This window comes from Patagioenas fasciata, chromosome 27 (assembly GCF_037038585.1).
Source record: "Patagioenas fasciata isolate bPatFas1 chromosome 27, bPatFas1.hap1, whole genome shotgun sequence".
Taxonomy (NCBI): Eukaryota; Metazoa; Chordata; class Aves; order Columbiformes; family Columbidae; genus Patagioenas; species Patagioenas fasciata.
In genome coordinates this window covers 2025001-2040848 of record NC_092546.1, presented here as the reverse complement: position 1 = coordinate 2040848, position 15848 = coordinate 2025001, and the positions used below count along the sequence as shown (strand labels likewise).

The following is a 15848-nucleotide window of genomic DNA, read 5'->3' as shown; positions in this document are numbered from 1 at the left end:
GCCAGATCCCTGGGCCCACGAGCACAGCTCACCCCCAACACCTCCAAGGCTCCAGCTCCTTTCTTTCCTACAGATGTAATCATCCCCCAGACATTGCAACAACTGCTTTTGGAGAGGACTATGCACGTATGATATGAACAGGTACAAGGCTGCTACAAACCGGGGCTTGTCTTGGTCAACTCTGACTTTCATCTGTCCAGATAACCCAGTCCTGAGCCTTTGCTCTTCTGCAAGGAGCTGGCACAGGGTTTTCCAGCCAGCTCCAAGGGAAGTCTCCTTGGTGCAAGGGTCCAACCTCAGGGAGCAGGACAAGCCAGAGCATCATCCCTTGTAATCTTGTTGTCCCAGGGCCTGATTTCCAGGGGGAAAAGAAGTTTAGAAGCCCATAAACTTCAAATGGACTAAAAACTATTGCAGGGGGGTACAGCAGGGATTTATCCCGGAGAGCTCTATGAGGCTACAGCTGAAAATTGAGGCCAGAAGGCAGCGCAGCGCTCAGGTCAAACTCCCACCACGTGAAGCTTCTGAATCCAGAGTCCTCACACATCTCCCCCAGGCAAACAATGCAGGCAGCACAGCTCCAGGCTTGTTTTTATTAAAAGACCTCTTCAGAAAAGATATTTTAGTACAAAAAAAAAAAAGTTTAAAATACACAAACTACAGTTGCCTTTTTTCCAGCTTCAACATTTATAAATTACACCACACTGTTATTAACACTGCATTTAAATATGGAAACAAACCAGCAAATTCATCAACAAGATCCAACATCCTACAAAGGACTATTTACAATATTTAGCAGCTAGGAGCTCTAGCACAGAAGTCAATATGACTTCAATAGGGCAGGACGCTTGGGAAGCCCCAAGACGGCATTTGGCCCAGAACATTTTTGAGGACCTGTTTTTCCCACCTCCCTCCAGCCCCCCACCCAAAACACAGAGGCGATGCTGTATGTCAGGGTACGCACCCCACAAGGTGACACGGCTTGTGCAGAGAAACCCTGTTGTCCCCTGGCCCTTTGGAGTCAGTTTTGGGGTGGGCACATGGGTGGCACTGGTATCTCTCCAGGCTTCAGGAGGACCTAGAGCCAGCGGCAGAGCTGGTGCTGCCCAGGGACAGTCACTGCTCTGCGCCTGTGCTGTCCCAGGGCTTGTCCTAACCACCCCCAGCAGCACTGGTAGGCTTCAGGCTGAGCTTAGGACAGCCCTCCAGGATCTGACCCTCATGCAACCAGTTGCAGGATCCCACCCATGGTCTCCTGGAGCTGGAAGCAGATTTTCCCCAGCTCCTGGCAAATTCCAGCACAGAAATACAGGGCTTTGAAGCCATGGGGGTCAGGGAAGCCACGTGAGGCTGCAGTCCCCTGCTTCCCAGGGGGTCCTTCAGCCTTCCCACCAAAAGCCACGTTCTCCACGGGTCACAGTCACTGGAGCAGCGGCTGCGCCAATGGAGCTGGGGCCACGGGGCTTTCACCGCAGGGTACGAGGACATCATCTGGGAACAGTGGAGGACAGGACGTGGCAGGGCTCCGTACCAAACGCTTGGGTCCAGGGTAGTGAAACACTTCACGCGCTCCCCTTCCCCCAGCCCCAGCTCATCAAAACCACCACAGAAGTGTTCAGACAGGACAGAAAGCACCAGACGACTTGAACTTGCCGCAGCAGCACGTGGCAGGTTGGAAGAGCCCCGTGCCTGCTCTGGAGGTGGAAGTCCCTGCTGACAGCTCCTCTTCTGCTTTGGGAGCTCCCAGCCAGGGGTTTCAGCAACACGGAGCTGTTTTACTGACAGCGAGGAGCTGCGTCACGCCACTAAAGGGCTACTAAGCAAGAGAAACCCTCCTCGGGGATTTGCCGGGGAGGGTGGGTTTGTTCTCTGTAAACACCAAGTGATGGAGCTCAGGTCTGTGCTCCACAGAGGAGGTCAAGTCTCAAACGGCAGCTTTAGGGCTCTGCTTCCAGGGCTGCAGGTTGGATTTTCATGGTGGTCGACTTCAGCGGGTAGTACCTGCCTTTCCATGTCTTCCAGAAGATGCCCTGCTTGCGCTCGTGCCTCTGCCGCGGGATGGAGCGGAAATACTTCCCGTTGAGGTTGGCATGGCCGCAGGTGCTGAACCACCAGCCACCTACCAAGGCAACACAGAGCGGGGTTTAACCCAGAGCACTCCCAGACACAAACCAAACCCAGGCTCAAGCCCGCTGCTGCCCCCGTTCTCCCCGCTCTTCCGGGGCTTTGGGACCTTGCAAGACCTCGTGTGTGCTTGAGGAGTCCCAAGCACTGGGAAACCCTATAAGATGAGTCTGCAAATCCCCACTGCTCCTTCTTGCATGCAAAACTGCCTCAAACCCTTCAGCAGCCCCACCTCAGGCCAGGGGACTGGCCCCAGCTTCACCCAAGAGGTTTCCAAGCAGGGTGGCAGCCAGCGAAGCTGTTACAGAGAGGGGTGCTTGGGCCAAGACCTGAGTCCTGAACCCCGCCTGGTTTCACTGCCCTCCCCATTCCCTGCACGGCTCCTCCCAAGGATGCAGCTTTCCCAGGGGAGCAGGGGACAAGTTGGGCTCAACACCAAAGGGGAGCAGTCCCACAGGGTCACTGTCCCACTCACACCCACCACCAGACAGCGAGGGCTGAAGGGAAAGCACAGACCACCGGGAAGGAAGAGCCCATACTGACCTGAGAGGTGTTTGGCACAGTTTGTGTCGGTTTTGAGGTCGTGGTCGCGATCCCGGGTGGAGAAGGGCAGCTGCCTGAAGTCCCCAATGGCGTTTTCCAGTTCTCCAGCCAGAGGCCCCAGCAGGGTGAGTGTGTAGGCCGTGCTCTCACCACCGAGGCTGAAGGCAAACTGAACCACCTGGGAATTCCCCTCCCAGTCTTCCAGCTCGATCAGGAGATTGTATCTTCCCTCTTGGACCAGGTGATGTATCTTCTCCAGGCCCAGCCAGAAGTCACCTGAAGCAAGACACATCGCATTGGCCACGGGGTCACAAACATGCCGTACAAAGCGGACACATGAACAGGCTCGACACAAACAGGGACAACCCAGGACACCGCAGCGTTTGAACCGCTGTCTGGCACGTGCAGGACAGGTCAGGAAGAACAAGAACTCTTGCTCTGCAAGCACCGTCCTCCCCCTCAGCCCAACACAGCTCCAGCACACGGGTCTCCGGGGGCCAGCAAGGGGCAGTAACTTGTGCTACAATACCACATCCTGCAGTAAGAAGACAGATCCCATCATCCACCTACCATGGAGGTCTCCAAAGCCATTCTTGTAGGCATCCCACAGCTGGTCGAAGTCCACAGAGCCATCTGTGCGCCTCTGGATCACCGTCCAGCCACCTTCTGTGAGGAGGCAAAACACGGTCACGTTCGGGGTCACCGTTTGCAAGCCCACTGCACAAAGCACCGCGGGGCGTCTCCACCATTTTACCTGCAGTCATGTCGCAGTAGACTTTGAAGGGCTCGGAACCCGCAGGTTGCACCTGGAAAACGCCGCTGCTCTGCTGCCCGGCCAGGAAGAGCTGGTGGCAATCCTCCGGGAGCCCTGCGGGGAAGGAAACCCTTGAGGAGGCGGCCCCGAGTCCCGCTTCCTCAGCAGGTTGCTCCTGCCGCGGCCCCGGCACTTGCAGCCCTGGCCAGCAGCCCGGCCAGCTGTGCACAGCGGCTCCGGACACGCGCTGGGGACGATGGCCCCTGACTCCAGTGTCTTTAATTGCTGTGACCCCATATCTGACCATTTATCCAAGCGCAGCTCCTTGGGCTCCTGTCCAAGGCAGAAGCCAGGCGGCAGGCCAGGCCAGAGAACGCGGCTCCCGCCACCGAGAGACCCGGGGAGCTTCCCCGCTCCCTCCGTGCCCATAGCGGGCAGGAGCAGCTGGTTTGCAGGGGTGACGCCAGGGCTGAGCATCCCCATCCCTCCCTAGGGCTGGAGCAGCCTCAGGGGCAGAAAGAAACCACAAGTCCTGCTGTCAGGACTTGAGCATCCAGCACTCAACCTCCCAGGGATGGTGGTGGGCCCAGCCAGATGTCCCCCTGGGCAGCTGCCACAAGTGGGCACAGGGCCAGCCTGGGGTGACCTTTTTGCCTAAAGCACACAGACTGGGGCAGGAAAGGTGGGGGTGAACAGCAGGGAGCCCCAGCTTGTTGCACAAGTGGATTGCCTGGGGTGAGCCCACCCCAGCGTGTCCCCCAGCCCCACACCAACCGGGCTCCCACCTCTCCTTCCACCCCACAGGGACTTTGCCCAGAGCTGCCAACAAAGCACCATTTTAACAGCGCTGATAAAAGTCCATCCAGGAATCACCACCCAGAGGGAGACAGGGGAAGAAAACCTGTTACAAAACCCGAGACATGGAGGATGTGCGGGGACTCCAGCCCCTGGGGTGGCGGCGCAGTCAAGGGGCTCTTTGTCAGCCGGGACAGGTGCCCCCGTCACCCTCAGACAAAGCGGGTCTGTTCTCCCGCACGAGGCTGGGATGGATTTTGGTGGTTCACAGCTGCTGCCAGCACGACCCCGAGACAGACGGGTGGAGAAACCCAAAGACAAGCCCCAGGCTGCGCTGGGGTCAGAGGGGCCTTCCCCACAGCCACGGGGCAGAAAGGGGTAAACGGAGCCTTAGAGCCACTGAGGGCAAGACCAGCCCTTGTGAGACATCACCCCCTGCCCTCGCTGGGTACCCAGGGAGCCCTGATGCTGCGTCAGAGTGAAGAGCGGAGCCAAACCTGCAGGAAAGGTCAGCGCGGGGGGACGCGGCGGGCGGCAACACGACACCTGCCGCCACCTTTCACCCATTTCCCCCCCGGTCACCCCAGACTCCCCGTGAACTCTCCCCTCCTTGGCACGGGCAGCCCCTGTCCCATCGCAGGACGGGCACCCTCACGGGCACACCGTGCACCCCAGCGCAGCACTGCTGCCACCAAGCCCATCAGTGCACCCACGGGACAAGTGGGTGTCCCCAAGCCCATGCACACGAAGATCAAGGGCAAGTGTTTTACACAAAGGACCAAAACCACACAAAGCCAAGTGCATCCCTGATATCCCCACTTTTTAGCTGAATGCAGCCAGGGAAGCCAAAGGAGGCTCCAGGGAAGGAAAACCCACAACCCAGCCCCACACCTGCAGCCACCCCAGCTCACAGCGCAGCAGCAGGATGGTGCTGGAGGCTCCTGGTGCCGCCCAGCCCCATCCACCATATCCCCGCGCATCACCAGGACAGCGCCCGGGCAAACACTGCATGGCCCCAGCGTGCAGAACTCAACCCCATCCCTGGTGTATTTTTTTCCTGGGCCCTGGCCACACTCCCTGCGCTCTGATCGCTCCTGGTTTCCTGCTGCAACAGGGACTTCCAAGCAGCTGAATGAGATGCAGCTGTTTGAACAGGCTCAGCTCAATCTTTTTGTTTGAGGAACACGCTCGTTAGTTCCAGTTCATGTTGCACATCCGTATGGCACCAGCAGAACAACAAGACCTCCTGGCTGCTCTGGATGTTTTTCTTTCCCTCCCCCTTTATGTAGCCAAACAAGATGGAAGGATCAACAAGGCTGCTGGAGCTGCCCCAGGCATGGCACCGGATTTTCCCAACACATCTCCAGGCATGACGGGAGGTCACCAACCCGGGATAAACACCCTTTCTTGCAGATGCCAGGACATGCCTGGAGCCGTTTGCATCGCCTCCCCCTCACCCTCCGCAACCCGACCCAGTTATTTTGGAGTCCCAGCGCCGCGGGGAGGGGGAGTGAGGCTGCACCTTTCCCCTACTCGGCCGCCTGCCAAAGAGCACAGGCTCTGCCTAAAGACGTGATCCTCTTTCTGCGAGCGATTAAACCTTTCGCTCTCCAGGCTGCTCCATGCCTTCAACTTTCACATGCTTGGCCCCGTGCCACCTCTGGCCTGAAAAAAAATCTTGTGTTCACTTGGATGCAAATAAAAGGGTCTTTCTAAAAGAGCTGTTGCTGGAGTTCATCGTGGTTTCCCGGGGCCGTGCCAGCACTAGGGCTCTGCCTGACAATAGGCAGGGAGCCGCCGGCACAAGCCTTCCCGGTGCCCGCCACAAGCAACCACAAGCCTCCCAGGCAGAGCGCACTTTAACACTTGCCAGAAAACTCACTTGTCTTGCTGATGAGAGGAAGCCAATTTGTTTTCTGTCTGAGATATCAACATCAGGGATCAGGCAAGAGAAGGGGGAGCTCATGACTTGGCCGGGTGGGAGGGAGTCGGGATGCCCAGGGTCTCCCCATCGGGGACAGGGCAGCACGAGAAGGTGCTGAGTTCTGGGCCTCCGCCGCACCCAGGGCCGGGCAGGCGGCACAGCCTAAATCCGCCACCAGGGAGGAGCCAAGGCCCAAACCCATCTCCCTGCACCACACTTTCGTCATAACCTGAGAACAAAGCAGAGGGCTGGACTGGATCACCTTTACAGGTCCCTGCCAACACAAACTATTCTGTGGTTCTGCGATATGCTACTGACAGCAAAGTCACAAAGCAGAGCTGGGAAAAACAGGGAAAGAGGTTTTGAGACAGTTTTCTGGCTTGCCAGTGTTGCCCTGACCAAGGGGCACTTCACGTAGCTGCAGGCTGGCCGGCCCCACCAAGCCAAGCACCAGGAGGAGTTTGGAGGCCCCATGTCCCATCTCTCTCCTCATCCACATGAATTCTGCAGCTCTTTGTTCTGCCCACTCAGCTTCCAGGCACACTGGTGACAGCTCCAGGCTCCATATACAAATTACCATGTGTTTTCCCATAGCTATCCCTGCATTAAGCCCTGGGCAGGATTTCCCTGTGCATCCTCACCCTGCTCGGTTTCTGTTTGGCTCACCCTGCACATCCCCAGACAGCTGCACAGACGGAGCCAGCACCGTGATTTAGCGGGTATAACACGAGAGCAGCTGCTCCCGGGCAGCAAACCCTGCGGGGACACCAGTTCCTGTGGGGAGGGCGGCTGCAGGACACAGCTGGGGACACCCACTCCGTGCCCTCGGCTCTGCGGGAGCTCCTGCGGCCTCTTTGCCAGCAGAGAGGATGCTCCAGGCAGAGCCAGGAGTTCCGGATGCAGCATCCGCTCATCTGTTCTGCTGAGTTTCCCTGTGCTCTGAGTGTCCAGCGTCGTCACTGCCCAGGCGTTCGCTGCAGCTCAGCACCTTCAGCTGAGGATGGTGCAGGCTCAGACACTCGTCTTTCACGTACGAGCCTTAGATATGAGCATGGGAAGATGGATGCACACGGACCTAGCTCTTGTCCCATGGTCTGGTGCTCCCTAACCCTCCCCTCCGCCAGGAGAAGATGACCATGCCTGGTCACTCGGGAGCAGGTGAACAAGAGTTAACTCCAAGGAGCAGAGATCCTCCTCTCCTGCCAATCCTCTTTGACAAATACCTGCTTGTGGCATTGCTCTGCTCCCCACTGCATTCTTAATATCAGGCAGAAAAATTCCTTTCAAATCCTTAAATTCCTGCTGGACTAAGACTGATGCAGAAGGTTGGGATCCTGCCTGCGCTCCAGATCCCCCCAGTCTGGCCAAGCTCCCAAGCTCTGCTTTTGCAAGCAAATCCCACATCCTGACTCAGGACAACTGAACCTTTTGTTTCCAAACAGTTGCGAGTGCCGCAGGTTTGCTCTGCGCAGAGGAGCAGATACTCACTCTGTGTCAGCACCGGGTCCCCGCTCGCGTTCTGGCTCTGGTTGGTGAGGCTCAGGCTTTTCTTCAGGTTTATCTTCCACTTTGGAGACTGCGTTTTGTTGTCTTTCAGGTGTAAGGGGATCAGTAGATTGACCTTTAAAAAAAAAAGGCACAAGTCAGAATGGTTTTAGCTCATTTTCAATGCTGGTACTCAGGACAGCTGATCTGCCAAGGCACCAGCCGCTCCTCCATGCCCAGAGCTGGGGCTGAACTTGCCCACAAAGCTCAAGGAACAGGAGATACCTGAGGGTGGCAAAGCCAGAAATTATTGTGGTTTTTCACACCCATGTTAACAAGCTTATTCTGCAGATAAACTCAAAGGAAGAGCCCGGAGAGGCTCTGTTCCCACACACCAATTCATCTTATTGCCCTGTGCAGACACCTGGGCAGTTTGCTGCCCTTGCACCAACACTGCAGCACAAGCACCAGGGCCGCAGCCTGTGGAGTGTCCCCAAAGCCAAGGAGCAGTGGTACAGTGTGTTCTGCCACCAGAGCAGCGCGCAGGACCAGGCTGTGGTAGCTTACCTTGCTCTGCAGGCTTTTAATCTGCAGATTCTGCTTGTCCAGCTTGTACTGCTGCTGCTTGATCTTCTGCAAAAGCTCCTCGATCCGCAAGTTCTGTGCATCCATCAGGGACTGCGGAGGAAAGAGCCAGGTGAACCTCACAGCTCTGAGAAGACCCAGCTGTGCCGCACATCCCGCTCAGAGCCAGGCTGGCCGGTCCCCCTTCAGCAGGTCCTCACGGGTGCTCCCGGTGCCCCCAGGACCATTGGGTCGCCCCATCGCTCTCTGATCCCTGTGTCCCAGGAGGGATGAGCTGTCCGTTCCAACCGCTCCCATTGCCCCAGGAGGGTCGGGTCCCCATCGCTCTTTGCGCAGCCACTCCTGGGAAGGCAGGGACCCCTTCCCGCTCCCCCCAAGCTGTGGGGGGATCTGTCTTCCTCCCTTCACCCCTTAGGTTGCTCCTGATGCCCCAGTCTCCCCGGCCTGCTCGGGTCGCTGCCGCGGTCCCCGGGCAGGTCGGGTCCCCCCGCTCCCCTGGGGCTGCTCTCCCCGGTCGCTGCCGGTGTGGGTCGGGTTCCCGGGGCCGCTCTCCCGGTCGCTGCCGGGTCGGGTCCCCCGGCGCTGCCCGCGATGCTCACTCACCTGCAGCGCTCCCAGGTCCTTGGCGCTCTGGTTCTCCGCTGGTCGCGCCTGCAGCGCCAGCCGGACTCGGCCCTCCAGCTGCTCCAGCCGGTCCTGGATCTCGGCTTTGTCAGCCGCCACCTCCTCCAGGCGCTGCCGCAGAGCCTCGGAGAGGTTGAGGAGCTGCCGGCCGCGGCCCTCCAGCTCCCGCACGCTGGCCCGCAGCCGCTCGCCGCGCTCCTGCGCCTCCCGCGCCTGGCGCAGCAGCCGCCCCATGGAGCTGTTGTGGGCGCTGAGGCGGCTGCCGAGCTCCCGCATCTGCCCCTTGGTGCGGTCCACGTGCTCCTTCAGGCCGTGGCCGAGCTGCAGCAGCCCGTGGGCGATCACGTTCACCTCGTCCCAGGAGGCGAACTGCGCCCGCCGCTCCTTGCCGGCCCCCGCCGCCACCACCCGCCGCTCGGCCCCCGGCCGCGCCGCCGCGGGTCCCGGGGCCGGTCCCACGGCCATCCCCGCCGCCCCGGCGAACAGCAGCAGCGATAACCCGGCCAGCTGCATGGCTGCCCCGCCGCCTCCCGGTGTGCGCCCCGCTGCCGCGCCCCCGCTTTTATCGCACCGCGGCGGGGAGGGCCCCGGGAGCAGCCCCTCCCCGCCCGCCCGCCCGGCCTCGCCGCTTTGTTCGCCCTCCCCCGCCCGCCCCCGGCCTCGGGCCGCCCCGCACCCCGGGAGCCCGGCTCCGAACGCTGCCCGCCCCCCTCTCCCGGGGCAGCCTCGGTCCCTGCCCGCTGAGCCCGCACCCGGCCTCGCACCCTGTTCGCACCCCTGTCCCCATGCCCGTCCCCATCCCATTCCTGTCCCCATCCCAATCCTGTCCCCTTCCCGGTTCCCATCCCCATCTCTGTCTCTATTCCCGTCTCCATCCCAGTCCCATTACCATCTCCATCTCAATCCCATTCCCGTCTCCATCCCCATCCCATTCCTTTCCCATCTCCATCCCTGTCCCCATCCCATCCCCATCCCCATCCTTGTTCCCATCCCATTCCTGTCCCCATTCCCATTCCCATCCCTGTGCCTATTCTCATCTCCATCTCATCCCTGCTGCTCACCCTGACCCTCATCCTGCCCTGGTGAGCTTCATCCCCACCAAGCCCTGCAGCTCGGTTCCCCCCATTGACCCCCCCAGCCATGGGTGCTGCTCACCCCGTGCCTGCATCCGTGTCCTCTCCCCAGGCTGTGCCCTCTGGGAGTTGCTGGCCCTGGGATGGGTGTGTGCTGCAGGCACAAGGCTCCCAGGCTGTGCCCTGCTGGGTGCTGGGAGCACTGGAGTGGGTGCTGGGGGCGCTAGAGTGGGTGCTGGGTCTGCTGGGTGTCCCCGGCCCTGGCACAGGAACACACGGCAGGCGCAGGGCTCCCGGGTGGTGCCCCACAGGGTGCTGCCAGCCCTGGGGAGGGTGCACACTGGGGGTCAGCTCCTCTGAGCACCCGGGGGAGCAGGACATTCAGTGCCCTAAATGCTCTCTGTCTCCACGAGTGCCAAGGATGAATTCCTGCCCCTTCTAAGGCTTCAATCATCCCCCTGTGAAAACATGTGCATCTTATTTCATCTGCAAGTGTCTTCGACTCCAGTTACCAGCTCTTCCCTCTTGTCCTGCCTTTTTGTGCTGGCTCAAAGGGATTTTCAGTCTGTTTTTTCTCCCTGTGAAGGCATTCACGCACCGTGATGCAGCCACTCGGCTCGTTTCACATAGGAGCAGATGGAGCCCTTCTGCTCCCCACCAGGTCTCTCCTCCTGCCACCCCGGCCCCCAGTCCCTCCTCTACAAAGCACATCCTGGAGCTGGGAGCTGCATTCCGAGCAACACGGTCTTTAGGGGATAAATCACCACTTCCCACTTGATGATGAGCCCCTGGCCCAGGGCTTGTGCCGAGATCACCCCCACCCAGCCCCACATAAACCCCTGCAGTTCTACCTCCACCCCACCTCTTCCACGGCCCATCCGTCCCACGGGAGAAGCCTTTTCATCTATTCTGAAAATGCTTGGCAGTGGGATTTGCCCTGCCAGGAGTCCCCGTGTCACCCGGGGTGCAGGCAGGGTGGTGGCACGGCACCTTCCCAAGGGCAGCGGCCATCGGGAGCAGCTTCCCCACCCCACACAGCTCTTCCCTGAGGATTTTGGCCATTTTTGCCTGTGAGATCTGCTGCTCTGTATTTAACTGCAGTTTTGCAGAGCTGATTTTTAAACCAGCCTCTCCCACAGCACTCGGCCTTGTCGAAGCGATGATGTGCGCACCCGATATTTCCATCAACCAAACTTATCTTCCCGTTCCCGAGTGGGCAACTAATATTCAGGGTTTCCCATCTTTTTCCTTTGCTGGGATAAACTCTGCGTTTTTGGGAACAAAGCATCTCTCTGGTGCGCTTATGTACAAAAGCATAGAAGGCTCCTGCAGGAATAAATTCCACCCACTGGTTTCTTATTTTTCTGGGCCTGAGCCACCCTCAAGCGTTTCCCAGAAAAGGGTGAGCGAGAGGTCCCCGAGCACCCAGCACAGGAAGGAGTCGCAGAGGCAGGAGGTGAGGAAGGAGGAATTTGGGAAATTTCAGCAGGCAGAGTCTGTAGAGCCTCAGCCCCTTCGCCAGTGAGTGCTCTCTCATTTATTTCATGGTCAGAAGGAATTTTTCAAATGAGGGAAAAGGAAAAGAAAGGGAAAAAGCAACCAACCAACCAAGCAACCAAAACCAGACAGGAAACTCTGCAGGGGAAAAAGAAACAAATTGTGGTCATCGCTTTTTCCGCACTCTTGAGGTTTTGGGGCCCTTTGTGCTCGCCCTGCTGCGGTTGCCAGAGGGGACCTGGGGACATGTTGGGGGGGACATGGGGAGGGTCACCCCGGCAGGGTGAGAGTGTCAGGCTTCTCTGCGGGTACCTTGGGCCATGCACCCCAGCACCCCCGGGTCACGCCAGCTGTTGTACATCTGCACAACAGACAGCTCTGCCCCTGCACACCCCCACAGCTCTGCCAAAAACTCCCACATGGGGTTGTCCCCTCCAGAATATGAAAATTCTTCCTTTCATCTTATTCCTTCTGGGTTTGCGCATCCCAGGAGAGAGAGAGAGAGAGAGAGAGAGCGGGCAGGAGCCGTCCCCACAGAGCCGAGGGTGGAGCACCCGGCACCCACAGCCCTCCGAACCGGGAGACACCAACCCCCCAGACACTGCGACGCACGGGGAAGCTCCATTTCTTGTGTTGCCTGTTGCTCCGGGTTAATGTCAGGCGAAATGGGCGCTGTGTGCGGCTCCGCTCCCTGTCCCGCTGTTACCCAGCGCCGGAGCTCGACTCACTCACTGGGACAGACGGGGTTACGCCGGGTGCCGGAGCAGACGTGTTCCCACTGGTTGTTTTCTGCATTTGCAGTGTTTGTGCTGAGGCAAGAGACGTAACGTAAGAAGCTGAGGCCTGTTGAGAAGCCACATGATTAATGCATTTTCTTTTGGCTGTATTTTCCTATTGGGACATCTCCAATTTGCCCTGAGAAGTATGAATTTTTAACACACACAAGTGAAGAGTCCCCCGAGGCTCCGGGCTACCCCGCGCTGCGAACGACAACGGGTCAGTGGGAAGGTGCTCTCTGCAGAGCAGGATGCGCTCAGGTTAAATAGAGCTGAAAATGGCCTGGCCGGGAGGGACTGATCTCTCAGGGAATTTCTCCTGCTCTGCCCTGCATGGAAAAGAACCGTGGGGGAAATGCCCATGGCGTCCTGACCGCACAGTTTGGGGCTGGGGAAGGGCTGAGGTTTGCTCCGGGGGGGATGAAGGACCTTTTACCCTGTGCAGGGTCCCAATAGGGACCCCCAAGGATGCTGTCGCAGCCCAGCAGACCCTGCGGCCTTTGGGACACAGGAGCAGCCAGGGCAGTAGCAGGGGCACAATGGCCCTTGGGGCTGTTCCCTGGGTCTCTTTGTGCTCCATCATGGTCCCCCCAGCTGAGGTCACCCCTGGCAAGGGAACAGGGGGCTCCAGAGGTCTCTCTGCGGGAAGGGAGGTCACTCCCATCCCCATCCTCATCTCTCTCCTTGCTCCCATCACCACACCCATCCCATCCCATCCCATCCCATCCCATCCCATCCCGTCCCCGTCCCGTGCACGTCAGGCTGTGATGAGTGTCTTTGTTCCCTGCCTTTCTCCGTCCCACTCCTTCCCACACTGACCCGGCGGTCACTGTGTGAAAGTTCAGCCCGGTCTGAACTCACAAGAATTCCTGCAGCTGTTCAGCCCCGGGCTCACGTCACCGGGAGCGATGACAGAGATGCTGATTTACAGGAACGCTGCTCACAGCTTTGCTTTATTGTTGGAAATAGCAGACGTAAGGGGGACTCCAGCAAGAGGGGAATAGGGCAGATGTGAATTACGTTGTCACTGCTTCAGGGATAAATTTAGGTTTTCCAGAGGAATGGTTATTGTGATTCCATGGAGCCGTGAGACATCCAGCAGGGGTTTCCTACCGGCTCTGGCTGAGCGCAGCGGCACGTCTCACCCAGACAGGCCCTGGCAGTGTTCCCGGCCAGCGCGGGCACCATCGCCTTGGGCTGTGCTCAAACCCGGTCCTAGCGGTGATTTATCTGTCACACACCCACAGGGCCCAGCCCTGCTAGTGAAACTGTTCCGCCTGCTAGAACACCCCAGGCTGGGTCACTTATTCCTGCTCTTCCCAGTCACAAGCTTTGCTGCACCAGGAACCCATCGCTCCCGGCTCCGGAGAGGGGCTGTGCGGCCCCTGGGCGGCCAGGCTGGTTGCACCCCAACCCTCAGCACCCCGAGGGGGTGGGTGACAGCACAGGCTGCTTGAGCACCAGCCCCATCCTTCCCCAGGGCTGGGGACACCCCCTGATCAAGCTCGCAAAAGATTCTGCTCTTGATGGTGTTGCTGCTCGAGCAGAGATGAATTTCCAAGCAGGGTGAGTCACAAACACGGAAAATTGGTCACAGCCATCCACTGCCAGTGAGGACCAGCTGCACCGGGAGCTCTGCCACGTCCCCGGGCTCCATTCCCATCCTCTCTCCTCCAGCGCTCCCCACCAGCACAGAGCAGCCCTGGGCAAACTGCTGGTAGCCCAAGTGAGGGGAGAAGACGTCGGTACCCAGGCAGCGATGTCCCCGGTGGGCTCTGTGGCACGGAATGAGGGTTGCAGCCACCCTGGGGTTCCTCTGACCTGGGGAGGATCCCGGGTACTATTAGCCTGGAGCAAGGAAGCCCATAAAAGCAACATAAAAGGCCTGCGACACTCTTTGTCTAAGCAGCCTCCTTATTTTCCTGGCGGGGCTGGATGAAGGTTGTGCAAGTCTTCGCTACCCTTTATTCTTCCTGCCATCCCGGGGCTCCTCGCGGGGTGACGGGGTCACTGTGCAGAGGGTCACACATGCCAGAGCCAGGAAACCGGAGGGCGCGGGTTTACGCGGGAGGCTTGGCAGCCGGAGAAATCTGACCCTTATTTTTACAGTCATCTCTCGATTTAAACAACATGCGTTTTGAATTAGGGGCTGTCACTGGCTGAGCTCGCAGCTCATTGGCACAGGGAGGTGCAGGTCCCCAGGGAATGAGGCTGCTCCTTGGCACGCTCGGTTTGCCCCCCAGTGCACACAGGAAAGGCCAGAGCACCAAACCCAGGGCCTGGCTCTGCTTTCCCAACGAGACAACACTGGCTTCTCTTTTAGTCGCAAACTTTGGTTAGAGACAGTGGCTTTGGAAGAGCCTCTGGTGGGCATGGAGGTGACAGAGGATTTCTCCAGATGCTTTCTGAGTGTCCTTTCATTTCCTTCACCATTTCTGGAAGGAGATGCCCAGAGCTTCTGGAAGGAGAGAGCCCTGCAGTGAGCACAAGCAGAGCCCGCAGTGAGCACATCCACGGTGCCATCATCACTCCTGGCCACCTGTCCCTTCCTCTGCGACGGGGATGGAGGCGGATCTGGCACCACCCAGCACTTATCAGGCAGCATCTGCCGGTGGCCGTGACCCCTCTGTCCTGCTGGCACAACCTGGATGTCTTGACGCAACACAAATGGCTTTTTTGGCTGCGCTGTGTGATAAATCTCATGGTCACTTCTGCTGCCCAGGAAGGATTTTAGCCACCCCGGGATGTGCAGGCTGGGTGGCCGTGCTGGCCCTCAGGGACGTGCACTGTCCAACACCTCACAGAGTAAGTGCTGCTTGGCCTCCTGAGCATTCCTGCACATCGTGTTCGTCTCTCGCTTTACTCAGGAGGTTGTTTCCCACCATTCGCTTTCCTCCTGGTGCTGGGCAGGTCTCTGTCCCATCAGGACACCCCCGCAGCGAGGGACACATGAGCCTCTTGGAGCTGTGCTGGCAGCACAGGGCTGGGGTGATGCTGACACCAGGTCCAGCTGTGCTGTACCACGTCCCTCGAGGGCTCCATCGGGTCCCCGCCTGTCCCCGCATCCCCACGGTACCAAGGCTGCTTCCCTCTCCTGGGAGGGACCTATGGGAGAGAGCTGCAGAGATCTAGGCACAGGAATGCCGAGGAGACAGTCTGCATTTGGGGGAGAAGCACACCGGCTTTGGGGCACCATCCTCACAACCCCAAACCTCTCCCCAAAGCCCTCCTGCTTGGTCCATGGCTGAGGCAATGTGATACAGGGCATGTTGTGGTAGGACAAGGGGTGATGGTTTTAAACTAAAGGAGGGAGATTCAGGCTGAACATGAGGAAGGAATTGTTGCCGAGGGTGGTGAGAGCCTGGCCCAGGTTGGCCAGAGAGGTGGTGGATGAACCATCCCTGGAGACATCCCAGGCCAGGCTGGACGGGGCTCTGAGCAACCTGAGCTGGTGAAGATGTCCCTGTCATGGCAGGGGGGGCACTGGGGGAGCTGGGACGGTCCCTTCAACCCAAGCCATTCTGTGGTTCGATACTTCTGAGCTCGGGCTCCCTGTCCAGCTCCGGTGGCCGAAGCACTGGCAGAGACACGGTCGTGCCCCGAGGGACCGGGTGAGGTGGTGGTGACATTTCTTAGCCCACCCGAGCAGCTGCATCCAAACTGCGCAC

At 59.1% G+C, this 15848-nt stretch overlaps 1 protein-coding gene across 1 annotated transcript; it reads right to left on the bottom strand.

Moving 5' to 3' along the window:
- Positions 1 to 579: 579 nt before the first annotated feature.
- Positions 580 to 9371, bottom strand: ANGPTL4 (angiopoietin like 4). Its single transcript, XM_065858460.2, has 7 exons — positions 8814 to 9371; positions 8193 to 8303; positions 7629 to 7761; positions 3422 to 3535; positions 3238 to 3333; positions 2668 to 2943; positions 580 to 2119 (listed from the first exon to the last, which is right to left on the bottom strand). Exons 1-7 carry the CDS (start codon positions 9345 to 9347, stop codon positions 1938 to 1940), a joined length of 1446 nt encoding a protein of 481 aa, XP_065714532.1. The 5' UTR covers positions 9348 to 9371; the 3' UTR covers positions 580 to 1937.
- Positions 9372 to 15848: the final 6477 nt, after the last annotated feature.